This window comes from Hypomesus transpacificus, chromosome 19 (genome assembly GCF_021917145.1).
Source record: "Hypomesus transpacificus isolate Combined female chromosome 19, fHypTra1, whole genome shotgun sequence".
Classification (NCBI taxonomy): Eukaryota; Metazoa; Chordata; class Actinopteri; order Osmeriformes; family Osmeridae; genus Hypomesus; species Hypomesus transpacificus.
Window position 1 is genome coordinate 8693083 of NC_061078.1, and position 26114 is coordinate 8719196.

Here is a 26114-nt window from a genome sequence, read left to right on the forward strand (position 1 = left end):
TCACTTCTGACATCAGAGGATACCACTATTATCTGGACCTGATATATTTAATGAGTTTAAGAGGTAAGAGGTCAGGTGTTAAGGAGGTAAATTTTAAGGACTGGATATGTGAAGGATGAAGTAGACCTACAATGTTATAACAGTTGCTCATATCATAATCATCTAATTGTCTCAATCAACAACTAACTGTATGTTATTGAAATCAATTGTTTGCATGGTATACAGCCATGCCTTTGGTTGTTGGTAGATCAAAAACAATTTGGAAGATGGTATTTGTTGTGAGACTAACAGAAATTGGAGTTGCAGTGATTCTCATGTTATCTGCTCTGTAGATGTCTGAAAGCAGTTTATTACAATGAACAAGCAAACTATTACTGTAAACCTAAAAATTATTTTAATGAGAGTGCAAATGGAAATGTGAAAAGGGGAAATCATTTTTGCATAGTTACATTCAACAGGTTATTATAACCTATTCAATGCATTGTGGAACATTCTTTAGAGCTAGGGAATACTAAGAAATGCATGATAATAACCATAATGATCTGTTCACTGTTCACCTATACATGTGTTTGGTGTGTGCAAAGCATGTTTCAATTGAATTATGCGTATGCGTGTATGCGTTTGTGTGCACATCCGTGTTCATGCAAGTGTGTAGGTATGTATGCGTGAGGTCCATTGCCGACTGTCCAACATGTGCTGTCAGTCATGGAGGATTTACCCATCCTTATCCCCTACTACTCAGACTCAGACTCTGCATTCTCCCTCACTCCTATTTAGGACTCACCTTTGAGCCAACACAATTACATAAAGCATGCTGGCCAACCTAACCTCCAAAACAACACTTTCTGCTAAGGAAGAATGCTAGAGGGTCGTGGAGTCTACACTCTGTGACTTAATATGTGATTTTTGCCATTTTTAAATAACACTGGGACCTCAAAAATAATTAGTTTGAGAAAAATATATAATGAGGCTGAGAAACATTATTATGTGTTATTCCTATAGTAAAATAACTGTATAATAAACTCACCGTATGTAGTGATTGTTCGAACGGTCCTGACTTTTGAATTTACACCAGTGTCCTGTGTTTTCAAATGAAACTAAAAATAGTAACAGGGAAATACTTTCCCTTAGAATAACCCTTTCCCCAAAAGAGATGAACCTCTCACCTCCAGTCCCCGCCACCGGAGGTGTGTTTGTACAGTGTGTGTCTTTGTGTCTGTCTGTGTGAGCTGCAGAGGGGGAGGTGCAGGGATCTATCACAGTAGAGAAGGAAGACCAGGACCTGAAGCAGCCACTGAATAAACTTACCTACAGAATTACTGATAATTCATTCTAGTAGGATTTAGATTTCCATTAATTTAACAGAGGAGGTACTCTCTTTAGGCAGGAGCTCATAAATACTACAGGACAAGACAAGACAATACACTTTCCACAGGTAAGCACTACCCATTTGATATATAAAGTAAAAACTATGGTATGATGGATTATGTATGGCAAATGTGCATAGGTATGTTTATTATGAACATACTTACAACTGAATGTTTATTAAAGGTATATTAGTTTTGTGTAAGACAGTACAAGTGATGGAAATTCAGCCTGTGTCCAGATTTAGCCAATGTCTTATAGGATAAAGGTAATGGTTGGGAATGCTGTGATAATGTCATGCTAATTATGGTTAAAGCATGTGACCTGTGTCATTGGCACAAAGGTCGTTCATTTTGCTCAAGTAATTATTGTTTTACTCAACAAGTGAATCTTTGTATACATGCATGGTGAGAGAATGGATGAGATCTGCAAATAAAGTGAGAGGCTTTTACATTCAGAGATTTTGTTGCAAGTGCTGAAAAGACAAACACATGCACATGTTCATTCATCATTCACAATCAGAATTATAATGCACCTTAAAATGCTTTACCAAAGGTAACATTTTGAATTAAAGCAATGAGGATGGATGACATTTCTTTACTTCATTTATCAGCAGTCCACGTGACTGACTGCAGTGGATTTCAGCTGTTTGCTTATAAACTGTGTACAGTATATATACACCAAGATATTGTCCTTTACAAAGCATGCACAAGAAACACTATGCAATGCAATGAGAAAAGTATCCCCCTAAATGGTCAATTAACAAATAATAGGCTTTATATAATAAAAAGCCTTTCTAAGCATTCCATTTTCAGATGCAACAATGCTTTATAAATGGACAGTTACTGTGGTGATATAACATAAAATAACATGCTTGCATAATTTCTGAGTATTGTGGCCTGATGTCTTGGTGATATCTTATTCAGTCCTAACACATGGAAATTATAATATTGGGTTGTCACCATTGCTTCCTCCTCTTACCCTATTTGATAATTCGACAAGTTTGATCTTGAATCCTCTGACACACATGCAAACTGACAACCCTTCATGAACACTGTAAGCACTGTAAACACAGTGAGCATTATAATGCAGAATGTTAACACATTTGATAATTTCTCATAAACATGACATCACATTTACATTTATGCATTTAGCAGACACTCTTATCCAAAGCGACTTCCAAAAGAGAGCTTTACAAAAGTGCATAGGTCACTGATCATAACAACGACATAGCCCCAAACATTGCGGGTAGCCCAAAACATGAAGCATAAATTGTGAAAACTAAATGAGTCCCAAAGGGAAGAACCATAAGAGCATGTAGCTGAAGAAGTTACAGTTAAACAATTGAACAACATGAACCTCAACAAGAGCAAGGGTGTACATGTGGAAAAAAGCAAGCAACAAAAATATATTACACCTCAAGTACAAAAGTTTGAAGTCAGTTACAACTAACCAACAAGAGCAACAAGTCTCTCAATAAGAGTCATTGTGATCCTGGAGGAACTTCAGGTCCAGCCAATCATTCCTAAGTACCGTTGTACTCCCGGAACAAGTGAGTCTTGAGCCTTTTCAAAAGCCTAAACAAAAATAACGTTACGGATATTAATTTGATTTGCAAACTGTAATGTTGCTCACCACATTATCAAATGTTCTTCCTACATTTCATGAGCTCACAACATTTATTTAGCAATTTTCTTTATGTTATTTGGTTTGTTTGTGTCTGTTTGTAACTATAGGAAAAATAATGTCCATCCATTTGGTGTAAAGTACATAACAGTGCATCATGACTTCAGAAAGAATGAACAACCATGAACTTTTTTTTGTGTACATTTTACTGTTATAGACAATGTGTAAAATGGGCTTGTTTTTGCCATCGGTCTACATGCAATACCCCATAATGAAAACAGGATTTTATCTGTTTCTGTAAACATGTTGTTGAAGCACTTTGACTTTGGAACAGGTGTTGCCACCACCATTCTTCATTGTTGAAATTGTGCATAGTTCCCCCTCATACATACAACCAATAAGAGCAAAATGTCATGTTGGTTGCTAACAACTTTTTATGTTGGAGGGAAAACTGTTTCAATGGGAGGGGGGCCAAGACCCATTTGCCAGAGCAAAATTAATCATAACACAGCAAATTGATCTGGTTTCCAGGCCAAATCTGTTCATTATTTGGTTCCATTTTCGCTTTGTGTGGTGTACTGTGTAGTTGCTGTCTCCTACAAAATGAACCCCCTTGTCATGCAACCATGTCCCTTGTGTTATGTGCAAGGGGATAGTGCATGCCTGAGATTTATATTCTATTACCCTGAATTTGAGTTACTAAATGTCAATGGTCTTGACTAAAGACGCATTCACATTTGTGTAACTGTTGTGTAATTTGTTGCAATATTTTTTAGCGAAAACTGAGAATGTTGGGTAATCCAAATAACAAAATTTATTTTGAACACTCAAACAAATCAAATTATTAAAATATGTTGTCATGATCAAGTTTCTCTCTGTTGTATTTAGAAAATGTCTCCATATGTATGCAAAAGTGTGTGTTGGATTAGGAAAGCTCAGGACAGATTAGTTAATTATAGACACCTGTTGTCTAAGCGTGGCGTGTGTGGTCAGGTGGCACAGCACAATGAGTACTCGAGGCTGGAGAATGGGCGGAGCCAGGGGCACACGCTCCAGCAGATGACCCACCATCTGCCCTGAACATCATCTCACTTTCCCTGATTCAGGATATGCACAGCTCAAAGATGGCTAACTTTGTACACCTGGATCGGAGAGCAGAGATCAGCTTGCTAGCTCCACAATACAGTAGCTCTTTCCTCAAGGAATCTTTTAGTTCATTTTATGTTTTACAATGAATTGTCTTCTTGAAGAAAAGTATAATGCACAGGTCAGGACATGTAAAAAGGTAGGGAAAAAGTTGACCAAATTACATATCCACCTTATGTTGGAATTTTCCTTTTGGGAACGTTACATCTCATCAATGCACACTATTTGGATATACAGCAGTGATCTTCCAGTTTTGACTAAAGTCCAGTTGAGTTGAATTTATATTTTAGTTGTAAGTTCATCCAACACAAAGGATGGCAACACTAATTCACATGATACGAGGACCTCATGTCCTCAGAACCCTCACGTAAAGAGGTTTGTGTCTCCTACCACGTGTTCAAGTGCAATCAATTTCCCTGGTGCAGTCCTCAGAGTAATTTTGTGACTTCAGCAGAGAATGTTGTTATTATAGGGTGATGTATACCAGTGATGTTCAAAATTGTGAAGTGAAACATTTCCTGGCTGAATGATTTAAATGGGAACTTTACAAGAAATTTCCTCAGATTTATTGTTGAATCAAATGTTTGAGCAAGCAAATATTTCTTAGGTAGAAGTGTGAAAATGTTTGAGTTTGTTGTGGGGACTCATGGGCAAGCCAGACACATGGATCAAATGCAGGTTGTTCCGTTTGTTATTAGACCATGGGCTTGCAGCCTTTTGATCTCACAGTTTTAGGATCTACAGCAGTGAGTCTTTAACTGATCATACATTAAAGGGTAAACAGTTCAATGCCTGTTTTTTGGAGGGATTAGACTGGAGGGGGAGTTGGGGGTGGCAACAAGGATTTTCACTTTCGGCGTACAACAAAGCTTAGCTCAATAACTCCGCCCTTCTTCTCTGGGAGCCCACAGTCCACCCAGCCGGTTTCTCAGTACAACTTTACATATGCTGTTGAATGAATGCTGCTTGCTTTTGTGACTACGGATACCATTCAACTGCTTTCATGATCTCCACTTGTTCTTTCTGTACAACTGGACGCTGAGAAGGTTCTGCCCAGTCGTTGTTCAGCCCAGTGTCTGTACCTCCTCCTCAGCCCCTTTAACAGGGGATAAATAACTTTTCTGTGGATTTGGACTTGATCACCAGATGGATAAATCGTGACTCATCTGATCATTTTCTAACTTTATACCAAGCAATTCCTAATTCAGCGGCAGACACAACTACAGGTAACATAAAGATGTTTGGGGACGTGTGCCTGATACATTATGTTGTTGTTTTGTCCTCTGGATGCTTGTAAAACGTTTTACTGTCTATGAACTTTCATCTGTGTTTATTCTGTTATCTTATGACAGCTGTTAGTGGCTACTAGGGATTTTAAATAGTAGGATGACTTGATGCCGTTGCAGATCAGATGCAGATCAAGGCTTCATTAAGTAGTATGATGAATACTTCAACTGAAGTATATTAACCCGGTACTGACTGGTATTTATTTGCATCCTGAAATAAAAAGACAAATGCACTAGCACACGTAACTTGTATGAGACCTCTGATAATTGTTGTTTGACCTTCTGATGGATACTTGGAGGTCATCCCTTTTTGCAAAGGTTTGACACTTGGTACTCTTCCAGTCTTTTTATCTTTGACCTCCCTGCATCATCCAGGGCTAGCTTTTAGGGAGCTTTGTTGATAATCACCAGCCTAAGGAAGAATATTTGAAACCTTTACAATCATTAGGCTTTCCTAAATTACTTAACTGTCACAACCATTTTTTACTCTAACAGAATTGTCTGCTTGTTGCATCTGTTAGTTCTCACATGTTTCTTTATTTTCTGTTGCTATTGTCAACATGCCCAATAAATATGGCATTTCGCATGCAGTGTTAGTATCTACATTTCATGCAGAAGTGTTTTAATTGGTGCAGTGGCTTCCACTTAAGTCAAGTCTTTATTGTAAACTTACACAGAGTTTAGGCGAGCAAGCAAGAACACTTTTGACCAAAAGGCCTTGAAGCAAATTGTAATCCCCTGTTCATGGCTCTGTAATCATGGCTTGGCAAGTGATTGATGACACCTTAACATTTCCTGGCAAGCCCCTGTGTGGTTATGCAACTCAATCAGCGGTGTGCTTGACAAGCTAATTTTATCTTCTTTAATAAGCTTACGTCTCATTTGAACAGGAGCACAAGGTATCAGACTGGTCTCTGATTGACTTGGTGAGGCTCAACTGTTCCCAACGTCTGCCACACCACTTGAAGAGCCTGCACCCTCACATGTCTTAAGTTGAAGAGAGTTTACATAAAAAAGAGATGCCAGTTGTGCAAATATCATCAAAGATGATTAAACATGGGTCATTCCTTCTCAAGCCTCTCAAGTATCCATTACAATAGCAATCTATTTAAAATAATTATCAAGGTGTGTGCTTAGAATCAGAGGCATGAGAATATGACAGTCATCTTACTGTTGTAGGCCCAGAAAAGTTACATGATATTTGAGACAATTCCAACAGACATGAAGCACACATTTGTGTCCAAATGGCAGGAAGATGTTGAATTACCTAACATCACAAGGTTACACTTGTTAGAGGATTTAAAGAGCTGTGGGGTGGAAGGTTAAGTCAAAGAGCTTTTAAGCCAGACCACAACAAAGCCAAGAGACCTGCTGTGCTGACGTGATCAGGCTGACTGATGAAAGGATGGGCAGAAGTGTGAGATGAGGGGATGACCTGAAAGTGAGGTTTGCGATCTCATAGGAACAAGATTACTGAGAAGCTCCCTCACTGGTGAATTGCTGTGTCCTCAGACCAGCTCAGGAGGTGATCCTCCTGGATAAGCTTAAGTCTCTAACTGTCCACAGACATTTGGCGCACACATAAACACACTTGCGTTTTTAAGTGATTAAATATTACCTGTATGCACGTGCACAAACAAACAAATGTTTTTTAGTCCATGTGATGGAGTGCGAAGAAAGGACAAAAAGGATGTGGTGACACTCACAACTTAACTCTCTAATTTCCCAATTGATTTTAAATACCAGCAGGCATGAAAATATTATTAAATAGTAGGAAAGTGAAAATAGTAAAAATAGTAGCAAGTGATCCTATTTTTGGCTGGTCAGCTTTTTCAAAAATAATTGTGCATGTTTTCCACTCAATAAAATGAATAGTTCTTAAATGTTTTAGCAGTTAATAAACAGTTATCCTGCAAGACATATGTTTAATATTGTGTGATGACATTAAGGCTATAAAAATTGCGAAATTCATCATAACTCCCTCTTTCTTTCAGTGCCAACACAATGCAGAAGCAAGTGGAGGTCAGAATGCATGAGAGCCATTTGGAACCCATGGTGGATCCTCCTGAACCTATGTGTTGGGGAATATGCGATAAAATTATGAAGAACATGGTTCTTACCCTCACCATCCTTGGTAAGTTTTCTTAATTTAATTTAACATGAAAAGGATTGTGTAAATAGATCATTTAAGGACTGTTATGGACTGTTTACATTTCTAATAGTTAAAAGGGTATAAAAATTCCTTGCCATTGCTACTGTATCATCCTCTGACTGCTGATGATTGCAGTTTTTGCTTTAATGGATGAATTTGGGCTGTTTACAGAACAATTAAAACAATTTTGTGCAATTGTACAATACAATGGCTTGAAATCCTGGCAGTTAATTACCCAATGGTTACACTTATGTTCATTTATTGATCACAAGCAAAGTGATGGTTTTTAGAAGCCTTCAGGCCATTGAAGTCTTTTAGGACCAGAAGTGGCCACTTTTATTACCGTATTATTACTGACTCCTGCTTTCGTTTTTCCCAATACAGTCAATTGGGAACTAATGAATTGTCTGTACAGTCCAATAGATTTGCTGTCAGTTTCATAAAAATACAATCTAAACCTTAGTTAATAGCATAGTAATGGATACAGATCGTTTTCATTATTATGTATCTGTGTTACTTTGTGTACTTTGTAGGGAAATAACTGTCTGTTTGTGGTCATCTATGTTTTTCAGGTGTGTGCCTGGGCTCCATATCAGGAATGCTGCTGCGGTACATTTCGCCGCTCCCCCCTGATGTTATAATGGTTATTGCATTCCCAGGAGACATCCTGATGAGAATGTTGAAAATGCTCATCTTACCGCTAGTTGTTTCTAGCCTGGTTACAGGTGAGTGCAGTTGAAAGAACCGAGGGTGGTCATAGGATCATCTGGCAACAGATGTATAGCCTGTTTTGTTCCCATTACTTTTATTGCCCTTAATATCTTACCATTGCATATACTTGCTATTCGGATTCTTTATACAACATTAATAGTAACAAATCAGTGTATTTATTGATTATTTGGTGAATAAAACTGGCCTCTTCTACAGGCCTGGCCGGTCTTGACGCCAAGTCCAGTGGTCGTTTGGGCACGAGGGCCATGGTGTACTACATGTCCACAACAGTCATCGCTGCTATGCTGGGAGTAATCTTGGTGCTGGTCATTCACCCAGGGAACCCTAAATTAAAGGCTAACCTTGGTCAGGGAAAGAAGAACGATGACGTTTCCAGCTTGGATGCCTTCTTTGATCTAATTCGCAATCTATTCCCAGAAAACCTTGTGCAAGCCTGCTTCCAGCAGGTAAGAAGCATCCATAATTGTTTTACAAATTCACATGCACATAAACTACGACACATAATATCGATGTAATATCTGTATCTTACCTTAGATCCAGACGGTCAGCACAAAAACCCCGGTGCCCACCAACAGGACTAAAGCACCACCACAGTTCACGATCAAAAAGACCCTTCAGTTCAAGAGTGGGATGAATGTCCTAGGTTGGTACAATTGCATTTCCTAATTTAGTAATTTCCAAAAATATCTTACAGTACAAGGATATTTTTTATTGTAAATGAACTCTCGGAGAGGGCCAATCTCAAGTCACTAGAACTTGGCAAAAATTCTGGATCATTCTTTTTATTATTCGTAGAAATACAAATAAAACCTTACTGGTACTTGCATAAGATACCACCAGAAATCATGATTTTTGGTTCAGGGACTTAAAACAATTTCATAATTGATTCTTATCTGGAATTGTAGGTCTTATTGGATTTTTCATCGCTTTTGGAATTAGCATGGGAAGAATGGGAGAGAAGGCCAAACTCATGTTGGAATTCTTCAATGTCCTCAACGAGATTGTTATGAGGCTTGTTGGCATGATCATGTGGTAGGTCCTCACAAACTGTATAGCCAACTTAAAATAACCTAAAAATGAAATCCTCACCTCAATTAAATCAATAACCTATTTTCTTACTAACTTATGTTTGTATTCTCTCTTTTTTCTCACTCTCCTGACCTCTTGCCCTTGACCCTAACCTTATTATCCATTTATTTTGACCCTATTACTTACCTAAATGAAACTATTAATCTACATAACATTTCAAAAACACTACCCTCTCTGTCCCAAAACCTAATCCTAACCCAACTCAATCCAATGCCCAAACTCCAGGTATTCACCAATTGGTATCGCATGTCTCATCTGTGGGAAGATCATCTCGATTAATGACCTGGAAGTGGTTGCTAGACAACTGGGAATGTATATGGTCACAGTAATAGTGGGCCTCCTCATTCATGGTGGCATCTTTCTACCTTTAATATATTTTGTCATTGTTCGGCAAAATCCCTTCACATTCTTCATGGGAATCTTCCAGGCTTGGGTCACTGCGCTTGGAACTGCATCCAGGTACAAGAGTCTCCTCAAAATGTTATTGAAAAACCAAAGCTTGTTGGTCAGTCCAGAACTATTATGATAGGATGAATAGTTTTGCAATGGATAGGCAGAGAATGAAAAAATAAAAAAGTAAATGGCTCTGACAAAAATAATTATTATGCATATCATTCCCTGTATCCAAAACTGCTAAAAAAGCAATGGCAACCTAGCGAGTATCTTAAAGTTTGTACTATAACCTTGATAACACTGTCATCTGAATCAATTACTGAATCAATACTGAATTATTCAGAACTGGCAACCATAGATTATAACATAATTTACACATCAGTACAAATAATTTTAATAATTTGAAAGATATATATTTTAGACATTTCTGCTTTATTGTGATAGTGACAGGAAATGTAAGGAAGAGAGAGAGAGGGAAGAACATGCAGGAAATGGCTCAGGCTGGAATCAAGCACCTGCATTAAGGCCTTAGCCTACATGGTGCACGCTTTACCTGGTGAGCCACCTGGAGGAACATTATCATTAGGCTTTATACTACATAATGAGAGACCATGTGATGCTTTGAGGACCAAAGAATGTGCAAGTCACATTTGGTCTACTTTTGACAGAACCGCTTTAATGAAACCTGTGATATTTACTTAAAACCATATTAAAACAAAAATACAAATTATATAAATATAATGCCATTCTAAGCGTAATTCCGTTTCTGAAACATACAATACAAGACGTTTTTCAAAAACTTAACAAAAACTTAACTCAAATGTTAAGCACTCTTTTAGTGCAATATATTTAAGCTTTTATCAATAATCATATCAATATTATTGTTGTGTTTATTTAATTTAGTATTATTTAATTCAGTGTTAGATTTGTGTTAGATTCTTAATTAATTTTTTATTATGTTTTCTCATCCCTTCATTTGCATGTGTTTTCTCTTAGCGCTGGCACCCTCCCTGTCACTTTCCGATGCCTGGAGGAGAACTTGGGCATTGACAAGAGAGTGACACGATTTGTGCTCCCTGTGGGTGCCACCATCAACATGGATGGCACTGCGCTATACGAGGCTGTGGCAGCCATCTTCATTGCCCAAATGAATGGCATCCATCTGGATTGGGGACAAATTATTACTGTCAGGTATGTCTCCAACATGACACTTCATTTTGAAATGTGTTAAGTATATTATAATTAAAAAGGTCTGAATTCACATGACCAAAAACAAACACTGCTGTAGACTCACTCAAAGTACTCAAAAAAACAATGTGAACATGCTTCTTCTAGCATAATGTCTTGCTTTTAATCTTTTAACCTTCCTATCTGGATACTTTTTGAAGGTCCTATTACTAAGTGGAATAAACTGTGTAATAAAATGTTCTGTGATCCCAACTGTAGTTTGACTGCCACTTTGGCCAGTGTGGGAGCTGCCAGCATCCCCAGTGCTGGACTGGTAACAATGCTTCTGATCCTAACTGCTGTTGGGCTACCAACCCAAGATATTAGTCTATTGGTAGCTGTCGACTGGCTGCTGTGAGTACAATACCCAGTGTACACATGCAAACGGAGACACACATAAAACAGCATCATTCCCTAAATTTGGAAGTACTTTAAATATGGCTCTTGTTTCTCTGTCTTTCTCTTCTCTCCCGAAACATTTAGGGATCGGTTCCGTACCTCTGTCAATGTTGTTGGGGACTCGTATGGAGCAGGAATTGTGTACTACCTCTCCAAAGATGAGCTTGACATGTTTGATGCCCAGCAGGCCCGAGTAGATGAATTTGAGATGTCAAAAACACAATCCTTCTATGAAAACAACACCAACCAGTGTGTTTATGCTACAAACCACAACTCCGTCCTGCTAGACGACTGCAAGGTACATTTTACCTTTACGGATATAGAGACGTGCATGTAGAAAAATCCCCCCTGTTTCCAGTCTGTGTTGTGTTGTATATTTATAAGGATATTTTGGAGCAAACAATGTTAAAGGTGAACAAGCTGAATAAATATGTTTACATTTATTCCTCATTCACCTGTAATGAAAAAGCAGTTTTTATCAAGTCGTTTTCCTTAAATAAGTTCTTTATTTCCAAATCTTTTCAATATTTTGGTGTGAAGACCATATTACCATCACCACATCTTATTTTGATTTAAAAACTTCCTTATGAGAGTACCTTTCTTTACCTTTTTAGATATTGTATCCTTATGGATTTTGCCTAAGGTGTATTTAAGGAACCTATTTTGTCTTTTATCAAGCATTGCTATGTGTTATGCTGTGATATGTCTTTGATGGTCAAAAGAAAATTGGTGTGACGATTTTCTTAATTGGACATGTATTTGTGGCAGCCCAATCAAAATAATTAAATGAATATTTTGGGCAATAAAAAAATAATGTTTTTATAGGTTTAGGGATGTTCACGAAGACTGCTATTTCATTATATTTTATCCAAAATAACAAAAAAATGCCTATTAAAACCTTCAATAGTCATTAATGCAAACATCTTTAACACATTGCACCACAATATTAAAACAACAATGCTCTCATTTTCAGAGCATTTATTCCTTATAAAAATCTATGTGCTTTGTCTATATGTGACAACTGTTGTTGTCGGATATATAGTGGTAATCAGTTACTTTCTGGTGTGCTTTACATTTCTTCCAAAATCTTTTTAATTTGATCAGATATTTACTATTTTGTTGGGCAGAGAATCCATAACATACATGGCCAACATAGAAAAAAAAAACTATCATTGTTTTGATATTTTCCTGTCTCTAATTAATTGCATTGAAATCAAAATCCAAAATACTTACAGTGTCTACTGACAGTATACAGAGAGTATTCACATCTTTTAGTTTTTCACATCATCAGTTTTACATCTTCAGATTCACAGTAAATAGATGGCCAGAAAGTATTGACATATTGGTTTCTCTGCTCCCAACCCCTGACAGTTTAAATATGACTGTGCCTTGGTCCCAAAGTTAGATGTCCCTGGTAATTGCTTTCAGGTAACCATGGGCAGAAATGGCAACGCTGCAGATTTCTCTCTTGTTGAGGAGGAACCATGGAAACGCGAGTAAAGTAGATCAAGACCCTGCTCCGCCTTACCCTGAGTTCCACAAGCTTTTCTCTCTGCCGACAAAACAAACAAGATAAATCAAAAGTCAGAGTGAACTGAACTAGTACACAGCTCAGTATGGGTCCGACATTCTTTTTTCAGTTGTCTGGCCAGAGAACCTACTGTACCATAACGCGTTATGGTTGATACTTTTGTCCCAACTGATTTATGAGTAATATCCATGATATCTATTATAGAAATAGTGCTTACCAGGCACTAAGCTGTGAGAAAGATCCCTTCAGATGGCTGTATTGTGAGCCTTATTCAATGCTGCATGCTCTCTGATATACACAGATAAGTGATGTATTTTCTGCTGTTGTTTTTTCTATTAAAGGATCTGTTTTGATTTGGTTGCAGATCAGAAAATACAGTATGTGCTCAAGAGATAGGTTTCTAAGTTTTACTGTACAAGGACTTAAGTATACTAATCATTTCTACTCTGTCAGGTAAACATTGCTAATTTATTTTTTAGTCGAAGTTATGTGGATCCGCGGCGTCTTCAATCATCTGGTCAAATGTTTCCATAATTGTTCATTATTAATTGGTTATCAGATTAATTCATCCATGCTTTCCAGAGTGGCTTTGACACCTTCAAAACTTGCTGCCTTTTAATAGCACTAAGTCTGAAATAACTTTGAAAGCCTTGGTATTGCATACTCTGGGAATTCCCAAGACAGAAAAGAACATGGGAAATATTTTACAACCTTAATAGTTTCAGGAGTGCACTGCCCTTCAGTACACATGAGCATTAGCAGCAAACAGGTTCTGAAATTGTGAAAAATTGGCAGGGTTAGTAAAGGGAAGCTGACAAATAAACTAAATGGAACCCCTAGTGACAGAATGATATAAATGCAGGTTAATAGGGAAACAAATACTTCAATACCTTTGACTGTTTTGACTTTAAGGATTAAACTCTGGTGTCGGTACACATGCTCAAGCCACTAGCACTAGAGCTTACCTCTAGACTTAACCTGCTAAAGAGGGGTGGAGTTCTTCTCTAAATGCGGCAGCATATTTATAGACAGCGGTCAAAGCAGGATGGGGTATTAGAAGAAACGTGTAGAGGCAGGTACAATTGTTGGGTTCCGTCCTACACAAAATAACACAAATACACCAACCATGTGTATTTATAAAAAATGTTTGTCTGTATATGTAAATATACTGCTAAATGACTAAATGTAAATGTAAATGTCTGTTCATCTCTGTCCAAGTGTGTATATTAATTTGTTTGTGGATATTTGTGTGTGAGAGAGCAAGAGTGAGAGAGACAGAGGGATCAAAAAGAGAGTAAATAGACTGACGTACAAACTGAGAGAGACAGAGCATACACAGGGTTCATACACAGGGTTTAAGCTTGTTACTCTGCAGTTCAGTGCACTCTATCCATGCTATGTGTTTTCTTTCAAATTGTTTATTTATTTGCTAAATGAACAACCTTGCCTTGAAGATGTCAACTGCAAACTGCAGTTAATGTGATGATTATGACAATGTTGATTTACAATTTACATTATTCATATTGTTAGAAATGTAGTTCTGAGCAAGAGAAAGTCCAGTATCAACTCCAGCAAAATACTAATTGCACAATCTATGAGGAAGGCTGGGCCATCCCTGTTGAAAAGGTTGTGAATTATTCCCAGAAGCTACTTTATATGCAGTGTCAACATGCTAAATGTAAAGACACCAGGAGTAGCTTGTCATTAAGGACAGGATTAATTCGCCACTGGCATATGTGTACGGCAGTGCATTGTACATTCACTCGGGTCTGGACCAATAAGATTGCGCAACAACAAAAAATTACCTTGCAGTGAATGCTGGGCAGGGTCATTACAGACTTCCGAATTCAACACAAGTAGTCTGTAAAAATCATTGAGATAGAAACCAAAACATTTAGTAATTTTGCAGAATCTTATAATTCCACAATTAAAGTGCCTCCTTGCACTTTGTATACATATTCTAGACCAAGTACATATGAAATGTATAGAATTCTGACAATTTTTGTCACTTTTTGCTATCATAACCTCTGTTCAGGTTTTTGAATAAGATACTGTACAGTAGGAACACCATATAACAAATTTAGAGTGATGTTGCTAGTATTTTTATTTTGGATAGTGATCAACTAGTTTCATATAGATTTACATTTCATATATTCATATCCTATTGTTTTGTCTTTTTTCAGAAAGCTAGATAATGTTTATACCGAATTTAATCAGCAGTGTTGTTGACAGACATACTGAAAAGAGAACCGTTTTTCACATGTCTACTGTGAACTGGGTGGTGTTATTTGATCATTGTTAACTTTTGTTAGAGGATAAAGTCAAATTAACTTGTGTAATTTTCTCAGAGCTAAAGCAAGACAAGGTGCCTGGCAAAAATACCAGCAGCTATGTCTATGTTTTTTTGCTGAATCTCAGAATGCAAAGCAACAGTTATGAAACAGACTTGAGTCTTCATTTAAATCTTGACATGCATCTTAAAAATCTACCGTAGATATCAAGACTTATTTCAGAACAAATTCTTTGTTACATCTTTCTTAGTTTGGCTTTTTCCTCTTTTCATTTTTCTATGAATACTTATTTTAAAATGTAAATTTAGATTATCCTACTTGTCTATTTTGTATCTGTTTTTGATTCAATGCACACATTGGTCCAAGATTGTATAAAATGGTTGTCCTCACTGTTGTCTGACCTCTTCAATTGTAATTTCGCTTTAGTTATATAATGTTTGACTGTGTGAATGTGAATGGGAATGAAATCTAAACCAAAAATTATATTTATTTTATTAAGACAAATGGACATGTATTTTACTACTTCTTGTATACATGTAACTATCAAAGCAATAAATGTTTATTGGTGAGATTAATGTGTCTTTATTTCACCAGGGGGTGTTGAGAAATGGGATATTGAGTTTCAAAACATAATTTGCATAGTTTTAAGACCGGAAGAACTATAACAGCTTTTGCAAAATATAAAAAATAAATGAATATTGCAAACAAACTTACAAACTTACCATATAAATAATATTTTTCATCAATCACCTCCGATGCAAATCACAAGAAAACCCCAAATTATCTTATTTTGTACATCACGACCTTGCCTTCAAGGTCGACCTTGACCGTCAATTAAATGTTTGTATCCATAAATTTAGTCAACAGAAGTAAATCAAAACACTTTTTCTTTCAAACACCATTTAGATACTGATGAAAACTGTATGATTATGATTCTCACAGTGATTTCTACACAGTAAACAAGGGATAGACACAAACGAAAATAGTTCACAGTTCATCAAGTGAACAAAAAACAATAGCCTATTATTTACCAATTACATTAAGTTTTCTCATTATGGGGGACACCCTAATTTAAGTCTTGAAGTTTGGTGTTGTCAAAGTATATAAAAAAAAAAGTAATGTTGGCTTTAGATTAAATTCAACTGTATTGAACAAGTACAAGGACAGTACAACGAAAGGCATGGTAACAAATGCCCATCCTTAAACCCATGAATTGCAACGCGACAAACAGTCCCCAAAATCAGTTTTTAAAATACTTCATTTTCACATCACAATTTAAAGTTTTAAAATGTTTTGTCTTTCATCTGCAGCATATTCCAATTAAATCTCAAGGATAACTCCTTCAAAGGAATTACTGTAGAAACGCAGACAGGCCTACCTGTGAACTCATCTGAAAATATATTTTCCCTTGACTTGTTTTTGGACTGGAATTCTTCCTGTGACCCCTGCTGGTCTACTCAACTAGCGTCTACTTTCTGGGTATTGTTGTATACCCTCAGATATCAGACTCTATCCTTCAGCATTAGATGCAGGTGAATGTGGAATTAGGCCTGTGACCTAAAGGAAATTGTTGTGAACCAAATCAAACACAATTACTGAAAAAACGAACACATCGAAAGAGTAGAATATATGTAGAAACTTTTTTCTTCCTACTGAACTTTTACCCTACACGAAACTGTTCATAACAAGGTCTGTAAATTTGCTCGAGAAAACAGGTCATTATTTCTGGAAAGAGACATGAGTTGAGTTGAGTTGATCAAATTAGGCAAACTATTGGGACACGTTGAGCTCCACAAGCCAAGGGCCGCCCGTAGGTCCAACATATCCGAGAGTAGGCAGTAGGCCTTCAGGCCGATACATTAAAAACTCTCTAGAAAGAATAATAGCATTACGTAAGAGGACACATTTGTACTTTAGATTTTTGGCTAAACCATCCCTGCAAGTTCTGATGTTGAACTAAATGCTGCTATTGCGGTCCAGTCCAGTAGGTGGCACTGCCGAAACGTTTCAACCATCTATGGTTTCAACAGCGTCACCAGAGAATCACTGAATGATTCTGTCGCACAAGTATGACGATTTATTCACTTTAATAACGTAGGAGCTCCTAAATGTCGATTGCAATGTTCTTGCGATATTAGTCCAAAGTAAGTCTGGACAATGTCCTCACAATGTATCAAATACAAATGTAAATGTTATTTACTTGGTATATACTCATGTAATGTGTGTAATTGTAATGGCTATGTTGCCAGGGAGAACAAGCAATATCCAGGCAATACCTACAACGGAAATGTCTTCGCTATGTGACACAAGCAATGGAGAGAGTCATGCTGATCCATGCCAGGTAATGGCCTCAGCTATCAAACTCATACCAAGATGTAGTAGTAACTTGTTATCAACATCCATTAGTCTACAAGCATGGGTTTATATGTTTGAAAATATTTGGTTCATGTTTCAGGATAAGGAACATCCACGGATGCTCATCCCAGAATTGTGTCGGCTGTTCTATCAGCTGGGCTGGGTGACGGGAACAGGCGGAGGGATAAGTGTGCGCCATGGGTAGGACTAAGTATTTTCAAGTTACTACAATTGAATAACAGCGACAGTGAAATCCTTTTGAGAGTATCCTTATATTTACGACTACATCTCTGTCACTGCTTTCAGAGACCAGATTTACATTGCTCCTTCAGGGGTCCAGAAGGAAAGAATACAGGTGGGTGCTTTATGCTAGTGCACATACATAGAATTCAGTGTTTGTGGGTGTGTGCGACTTTGACAGGACATGGTTTCGGTGTCTGTGTCAATGTGACTCTGCAGCCAGAAGACATGTTTGTTTGTGATGTGGCGGAAAGAGACATCAGTTCCCCTCCAGCCTGGAAAAAGCTGAGAAAGAGCCAATGCACCCCTCTGTTTATGAATGCCTACACAATGAGAGGTGAGACCCCCACCTGCAAGGACAAAGTACGTATGTAGAGATAATGTAATAGTCCAGAAGAATGTAGGCATACTACGAATGCTAAACAATAAAATAATTTGAAGGACACAGCATTCTGGGTCAGTCGAATTGGTGTGATAAATACGTTACTTCACTGTGTTATGAAATCTGTATGCTTCATTGAAGCAAAGATCATGGGAATAATGCAAAAATGTGTCCCAGATTTTCACTGTAAAATTTTTAAACTGTATGTGCTCCTGTACTGTATTCTAATGCTCAGCTGCCCAGGCTGTCATACACACCCACTCTAAGGCTGCTGTCATGGCAACATTGCTGTATCCTGGCAAGGAATTCCGGATAACTCACCAGGAAATGATAAAGGGAATTCGTAAGGGCAACTCCGGCACCAACTACAGGTGGGCATCTTCAGGCTGCTTTTAAATAAGCAATATCACATGAGAGGGAGTGCGTACTCAGCCTAGCTGTGATTTGGTAGTATATCCGAGGCAGCAGGCTGTGTGCTGATAGTTCTACTAGCACCATTTAGTGTTATTCTAGTTTACACAATTGTTTAGACAACAGATTCTTTTTGATTACTTAATTAATTGATTTGGCTCACATAAAATAGTTCTGCAACTCTGCTGGGCTGCTGCAAAACAACACAAACTTTTTCTTTCACAAAAGCAGATTGTGTTTACTACTTTGTATAGATGGAAAACGGTAATGTAATCGGGAGGAAGACACGTTTAGGCAAAAGGTCCAGTGCTGTTACCGCCATATATCGTCACTCATGGAATGCCTCGTGTCCAATCAAATTAGTTTGTCGGTACTACCTGTTGTATGAGGTACAATGATACAAATATCCTATTGTGATGGAAAGGATGGCTTGTATATAAAAAATTTATAGATCTGTGCAAAAGTCTTAAGACATACATTTTAAAAAGTAAAGCAAAAATGACGCTGCCTCATTTGGGTACTGAAAATAAATGCCATCGTGTTCTGTTTTCATGTCAATTTCTGTATGAATATCTGAATTAAACAATTCAGTTTTCCATAGTATTGGAACATGTTCGTCAGCATGGGATACTTTGCATTGATCAACAACAAGAGTTAAATAAATGTATGAATTCACTGTTGATTGCCTGTGTATTGGTAGATACAATGACACACTGGTGGTGCCAATCATTGAGAATACCCCAGAGGAGCAAGACCTGAAGGAGCGTATGGCACGAGCAATGGAAGAATATCCTGAAGCTTGTGCAGTCCTGGTCCGTCGTCATGGCGTCTACGTGTGGGGAGAAACCTGGGAGAAAGCCAAGACAATGTGAGAATTATTACACTAACTAGGCCTTACACTAACAATCTTATGTATTGTACTGTACATACAGTGCCCTCCAAAAGTATTGGAACAGTGAGGCCAATTCCTTTATTTTTGCTGTAGACTGAAAACATTTGGGCTTGACATCAAACGATGAATGTGAAACCAGAGATCAACGTTTCAGCTTTTATTTCCAGGTATTTACATCAGGATCTGATGCACAAATTAGAAAATATCACCTTTTTGTTCGAACCCACCCATTTGTCACGTGAGCAAAAGTATTGGAACATGTGACTGACAGGTGTGTTTTGTTGCCCAGGTGTGTCCTATTACATACATTATTCAATCAATAAATACCACTGAATGTCTACACTCAGGTTCAGATTGGGTAAGATAGGTTTTGTCTATGCAGACTGTATTCAGAGGTGAAAACAACATGAAAACCAGAGCGCTGTCTTTGGGTGAAAAACAAGCAATTGTGAGTCTTAGAGAAGATGGAAAATCAATCAGAGCCATTGCAGAAACATTGGCCATAGCCAGTACAACCATTTGGAATGTCCTGAAGAAGAAGAAAACTACTGGTGTACTAAGTAACAGACGTCGAACAGGTAGACCAAGGAAAACATCAGCAGTTGATGACAGAAACATTGTAAGAGCTGTAAAGAAAGACCCTAAAACAACTGTTAGTGAGATCAGCAACAACCTCCAGATGGCAGGAGTGAAGGTATCACTATCTACTGTTCGCAGAAGACTTCATGAACAAAAGTACAAGGGCTACACCAGAAGATGCAAACCACTCATTAGCAAGAAGAATAGGAAGGCCAGGCTGGAATTTGCCAAAAAGTACAGAGATGAACCTCAAAAATTCTGGGACAAAGTTTTATGGACTGATGAGACAAAGATTAACTTTTACCAAAGTGATGGAAAGGCTAAAGTTTGGAGAAAGAAAGGAACTGCTCATGATCCCAAACACACAAGCTCATCTGTGAAACACGGTGGAGGTAATGTCATGGCTTGGGCTTGCATGGCTTCTTCTGGGACGGGCTCATTAATCTTCATTGAGGATGTAACACATGATGGCAGCAGCAAAATGAACTCGGAAGTCTACAGAAACATTTTGTCTGCCAATTTAAGGAAAGATGCAACCAAACTGATTGGCAGAGCCTTCATCATGCAGCAAGATAACGACCCAAAACACACTGCCAAAACAACAAAGGAGTTCATCAGGGGCAAGAAATGGAAGGTATTAGACTGGCCAAGTCAATCTCCAGACTTAAACCCTATAGAGCATGCATTTTACCTGCTTAAGAGGAGACTGAAGGGAGGAACCCCACAAAACAAACAACAACTGAAAGAGGCTGCAGTGAAAGCCTGGGAAAGCATCAAAAAGGAAGAATGCAAAAGTTTGGTGACGTCAATGGGTCACAGACTTGCTGCAGTTATTGAAAGCAAAGGATTTGCAACTAAATATTAAGTCTTATTCACTTAAATATGTTTTAAGTATATCTGTTCCAATACTTTTGATCACATGACAAATGGGTGGATTCAAACAAAATGTGATATTTTCTTAGTTGTGCATCAGATCCTGATGTAAATACCTGGAAATAAAAGCTGAAACGTTGATCTCTGGTCTCACGTTCATTATTTGATGTCAAGCCCAAATGTTTTCAGTCTACAGCAAAAATAAAGGAATTCGCCTCACTGTTCCAATACTTTTGGAGGGCACTGTATATGTTACGTTTTGTTGTTGTTGTGAAGAATTAGAAAAGGCAGTCACTTCTGAATATCCTGGGATTTAACTGACTATTTGTACATCTGTGTCTGTTCCAGGTGTGAGTGCTACGACTATCTTTTTGACATCGCTGTCCAAATGAAACAGTGTGGACTTGATCCTTCTGCGGTCCCCTCAGAAGAGAATGACATTGTTTGACGGTAGACATGACAACTGGTGCATGATAAATATTTGGGGCTTTAATAGATCTTTGTAAAGCAATGCAGATTTATGGTTGTTAGGTTGGGAAGTTTGGTATCATATGATTACGTAGCCTAACTGCTCGTAATTGATTTGCCTTTTACTGTTCCTATTGGTGTGTGACAACTACAACACTTTCTCATGCTAGTTGTGTCAGCATGTTGGTGGGTTTCTTTGGTCCAACTGTTATTGACAAGATCTTTGGTTCAGAAGAAAGGCTGTGTCTGCTTTTCTTCCAGCCCAGAACTTGGATACTTTTAAAAGTTGAGATATTTGATCCACAACTTTATAGGACACACAAGTATTCATATTTACTCATCCCATATTGTAACCCCTGTAAAAGTACCACTTAAGTCACACTAAACACTTTGTTATTTTATAAATGTATGGAAAAATCATAAATAGGCAGTCAAATAAATAAACCTATTCTCCTAAAGTGTATCATTGTTTGCCAGAAGGAACTGTATTGCATGGTTGGGTGGATTTTCACTTTTAAAAGATAGGCATTGTGTGTTTTCTATGTGATGCTCGTCTGTTTTAAAATAATACCAAGCTTATTACCCAAACTGTCAGCGATCCCTTGTCAAACACAGATCATTGGTAATTATGCAGTGAATCAGATGATGAAGAAAATGTTAATTTGCTAAGCTTTATAAATCAACAGAAAGATGTGTGACAGCCTAAGAGCTTTTTAAACAATGAGTTATGCCCCAGTGTTATGGCATCCACATCTCATGGGAAAAGGAACACTCAATGCTAAGCCATAATTTTCTCTATTGATCATGAAGTAAATATGTTTGATTTTTAAGTTAATAAAAGCTTTGTGACATGCTCAATGGTAGTATTGACACTTAAAACAGCATCAGCTTCACAACTCTTACACACACAACACATTCTTTGTTGATCTGTCAGTAATGGTAATTTATTTTAAATTTAGTCCCGACAGTTAGGCAAGTCATATATTTGAACTGACACTAATACTTTAACAATGTAAAGGCACTTGAATTGGATCACTACACTCAAAAACTGCATTATTTATTCTTGTGATAAAATAATGCTATTTTCTTAGAATAATTTTACTCCTACAATAAGTGGGTAAAACATTACACAACTCACTGTTTCAGCCAAGTAACAGATCCTCTAGGACTTGATGGTCTAATGCAGAATTAAGCCTAATATGTACCACACTCCCTCAAATATCCTACAGTAGGATATTCACAGAATAACTCTAAATAAATGTTACGTCCACGGTCCCGACTTCACACTTCAACATGAAAACATACAGTTATGTAGATATGGGATGTTTCCACAACTACTGTAGTTCAATGTATTATGCTTTTTTTGCCACTGATTTTGGAAATGCATTAATGCCCTTAACTGCAGATGAGCAAAGGTGTAATTTTAACCGACAGATACTAAAAGCACTTTGGGAGTACATTTTGGGCCCAAAGTGGTTTGCCCTCCATAGGTCAAAAAGGATATTACTGCTCTATCAGCTGGAGACATGCAATTATTCAACCACTCATTGAGCTGGTGGCTGTTTTCCCCTGGAACAATTTGAAGTAAGTATTTAGTGGCTAGCAAGAAACGTTATCTATAGTTAGGTAACTTTAAGAATATAAGCTGCGTATGATTTTGTTCATGGTTGTGAAAATTGCATTTTATCTGATCCAACAATGTGACCAGAACGATGGAGTCGCTAGGGCTTGTGTAGCACTTTCTAAAAACACTTGTTTCATTTAGTCTTCTGGGCAACTCCCGCTCAATGGTTACCCATTGGATTTCATGGTTTTGGCATATGGAATAGCTTGCAACCTAAAACAAAGGTGAGCATTTCAAAATACCAACTATATTTGAGAAAAGGTAAGGTAAGGTATTTATTGGCATTTGAAATCAAAACATTTGTAGAAGAGGGCAGGCAAGAAAAGTGGATAGTGAAATGTATGATACTAAATTGACAGAATTTCTTTATGTAAAAGTTTGCATAAGTTTTTTTGTGTTTGTGTTATTTGTGTTTTACTTGTTAGGATTTGATTAGCACAACTTGCACAGTAGTATTAAAGTGCCTAGACTCCCTGTAACCTATTTACTATATAAAATGAAGAAAATTTAATGAACAGGTGCTCCTGCGCCACACCCACCCACTAGGGACCAACTGACTGCTTTTTTTTTGTTTTTACTCTACGGAGTTCAATGTCTGCACTATGCACTTCATATGCAAAATAACATTGTATCCATGTTGCTATTCAGCACTTTATTCCTATATGTTGTTCTTATTGTTTATGCTGTTTTTTGACCTGTTGATGTCTGTTTACACTATTATGTCAAATGTTAAAATGTTGTATTATGCACATTTGGAGTATGGGGAAACGCAATTTCGATTGTCTGCGCAAGTACTTGTTGCGTGATCTGATTGACAATAAAGTTCACTTTGACTACTATTAAGAGTCACATTAATTCATTGGCCTGACAAAACATGATTGATAACCATATGCCACTCTGAGACCTCATAGGCTTCTGGTTCATCTTCAAGCATTTGGCCTTTTTATGACTAAATACACTGCATCCTGGGGTTGCACTTGCATTCTGATTGTAAGGGATGGACAACAAGCACTGGATCAGACCAGTGTTATATTTGGCTCTTGTTTTATTAATTTGATGCTCATTGTTGTCATTCTTATCCATCAAGGAAAGCCCTGGCACACCTGTGAGTTTAGGTTGTACTGAAAGTGAATTTGGTAATGGATTATTTTTCAGTGCTAATCGATTCAGGAACATTTTCTATTACATTTGTGTTTTTTCTTGTACTTGGCAAATACTTAGCCGAATAACATATTGTCCATCATAATACAATTTGAAATGTATATAATTTTCATTTTCTATGCCAATATTATGTCAAAATAATGAAATGTTCCCATATCCACATATCTTCGTTACTGAATGTTTTATTCCGGATCACATTGTCGCCCTACTTTCCGCTGCAATAAACTGCCATGACAAACCACCCACTTCATGCTACCCCCCAGCGTCTAGCCACGTCTTGTGTCTAGCCCACAGCATCTTTCAGCATGCCTGCCAAGTACAAGTTACAAGCACGCCACAGGGACAGAACTATAGCTAGCAGGGCCTGACTGGTGAACAGCTCAAATGATCAGAAACACTGATCTCTGTCTTTGGACAGATAAGACAAGGCAGGACGACAGTGATAAATGTAAGAAATGCGTAATTTTACAACAACAGCCCGACATATTGAATGAAAACGTGTTTCAAAATTATACTTCAGCATGAATTCAGTGTTTCAGTGTAAACCACAAATGCAACTGTAGTTCATTGTCTGTGACATTTTTGTTTATTTATGCCTTATGATTATGGTGGGCAATGTCACCAATTCCACCCACCCAATTCCAACCATGTAGCCACTTTCATGTAATTAATTTCAAGACATCAAACATCTCATTGATCAACATCAAACCACAAAAGGCCTACAGAACCCAAGATTTATATCAAGCCTGTTGGCTTCAATACATTTTGGTGGCCAAGGTAATAATTCTGACCTACAGCCAGAAGACAGGTCTTACCAAGCTTGGAAAATCCATGACAGGTGTGCATTCATCATCTATCCAGTTCTTGAACCTGGCTCAGAATATTATTTTTTTGCTGATTTTTAAACCCATCCGAAATGGAGAAACTAACCCATGATTTCATGCTTACGTTCAAGACGGCATATACCTATCACAATGCCCGGAGCATGGCGAGCCACTGTACTACGCAAGACTTGACAAGCTAGATGTTCAACATGGTGCTGACTGTATCTTGGTTTTTCCAGCCGCGATAGACCACTGAACACTTTCCAAAGAAAAAAACGGGATGCCATCTTTAAAGAGCTTTGATGCTTGGTCTACTTAATAATAGGTCTACGGTGCCATTGAGTTCTAGAAATATTGGCCAATGACTCTAAAATGTATCATTGTGAAACCTACACAAATAATTCAACAGATCTAGAAATATTACGTTTTGACTTTGTACGCATATTTTCTTTTGTCTGCAAATAAGAGCAAAAAATGTACCATGTAGCATCATGAGTCACAGTGTACATTTATGCCTGGACATATCTAGATACAGATTGTAGCTTAGTTGTTTTTTTTGTGAGCGCTTCTGTTTTTTACTCTAGCCAAGTCTTTATTTGTGCTGATCCTCATATTGATTGACTAGCCTGTGAAGCAGCAGGCTTGTGGGCGTTTTATGATCTCTCCTCATCCTCTTTCCATCCAGCAAAGTGCTTAAAGACAATCAATCTTAACTCCTCTCTTAAGGAGATGGTGTCGGTCATGAGGATGATATTGATCTGTGTGGAGAGGTCTTTGAATGATCTTAAGTCAGTCCCCAAACCTCAAATTGTTGGCAGAGGAAAATGCTAATTTGAAAGCAGAAACCAACCACTGAAGGAAATCTAGTTGGAAGAATCTGTTGACAATGTATACAGTAGCCCATTTAGGTAATGTTTCACACAACATGTTTTAGATGCAGGGTGACAAATGAACAGACGGGTCATAAGACTGAGACCTTTTATAGTTACGGTTGTTATGGGAACTTCACAGGAAACACTAAGGTAAAACATGTTGTCTCATCTCTCTACTCTCATTGTTTTAGCTTAA

General features: G+C 37.6%; 2 protein-coding genes across 2 annotated transcripts; both read left to right on the forward strand.

The window, feature by feature from the left end:
- Window positions 1–5106: 5106 nt before the first annotated feature.
- slc1a2a (solute carrier family 1 member 2a) lies at window positions 5107–13048 on the forward strand. Its single transcript, XM_047042671.1, has 11 exons — window positions 5107–5363; window positions 7418–7557; window positions 8148–8300; window positions 8503–8753; window positions 8842–8950; window positions 9213–9339; window positions 9622–9855; window positions 10786–10980; window positions 11236–11370; window positions 11500–11713; window positions 12844–13048. The coding sequence occupies exons 2-11, from the start codon at window positions 7428–7430 to the stop codon at window positions 12913–12915; spliced, it is 1620 nt and encodes a 539-aa protein (XP_046898627.1). The 5' UTR covers window positions 5107–5363; window positions 7418–7427; the 3' UTR covers window positions 12916–13048.
- Window positions 13049–17283: 4235 nt separating this feature from the next.
- Window positions 17284–22295, forward strand: LOC124482218 (APAF1 interacting protein). Its single transcript, XM_047042672.1, has 8 exons — window positions 17284–17381; window positions 17487–17578; window positions 17693–17793; window positions 17899–17947; window positions 18052–18169; window positions 18450–18585; window positions 19326–19493; window positions 21318–22295. Exons 2-8 carry the CDS (start codon window positions 17525–17527, stop codon window positions 21415–21417), a joined length of 726 nt encoding a protein of 241 aa, XP_046898628.1. The 5' UTR covers window positions 17284–17381; window positions 17487–17524; the 3' UTR covers window positions 21418–22295.
- The last annotated feature ends 3819 nt before the right edge of the window (window positions 22296–26114 follow it).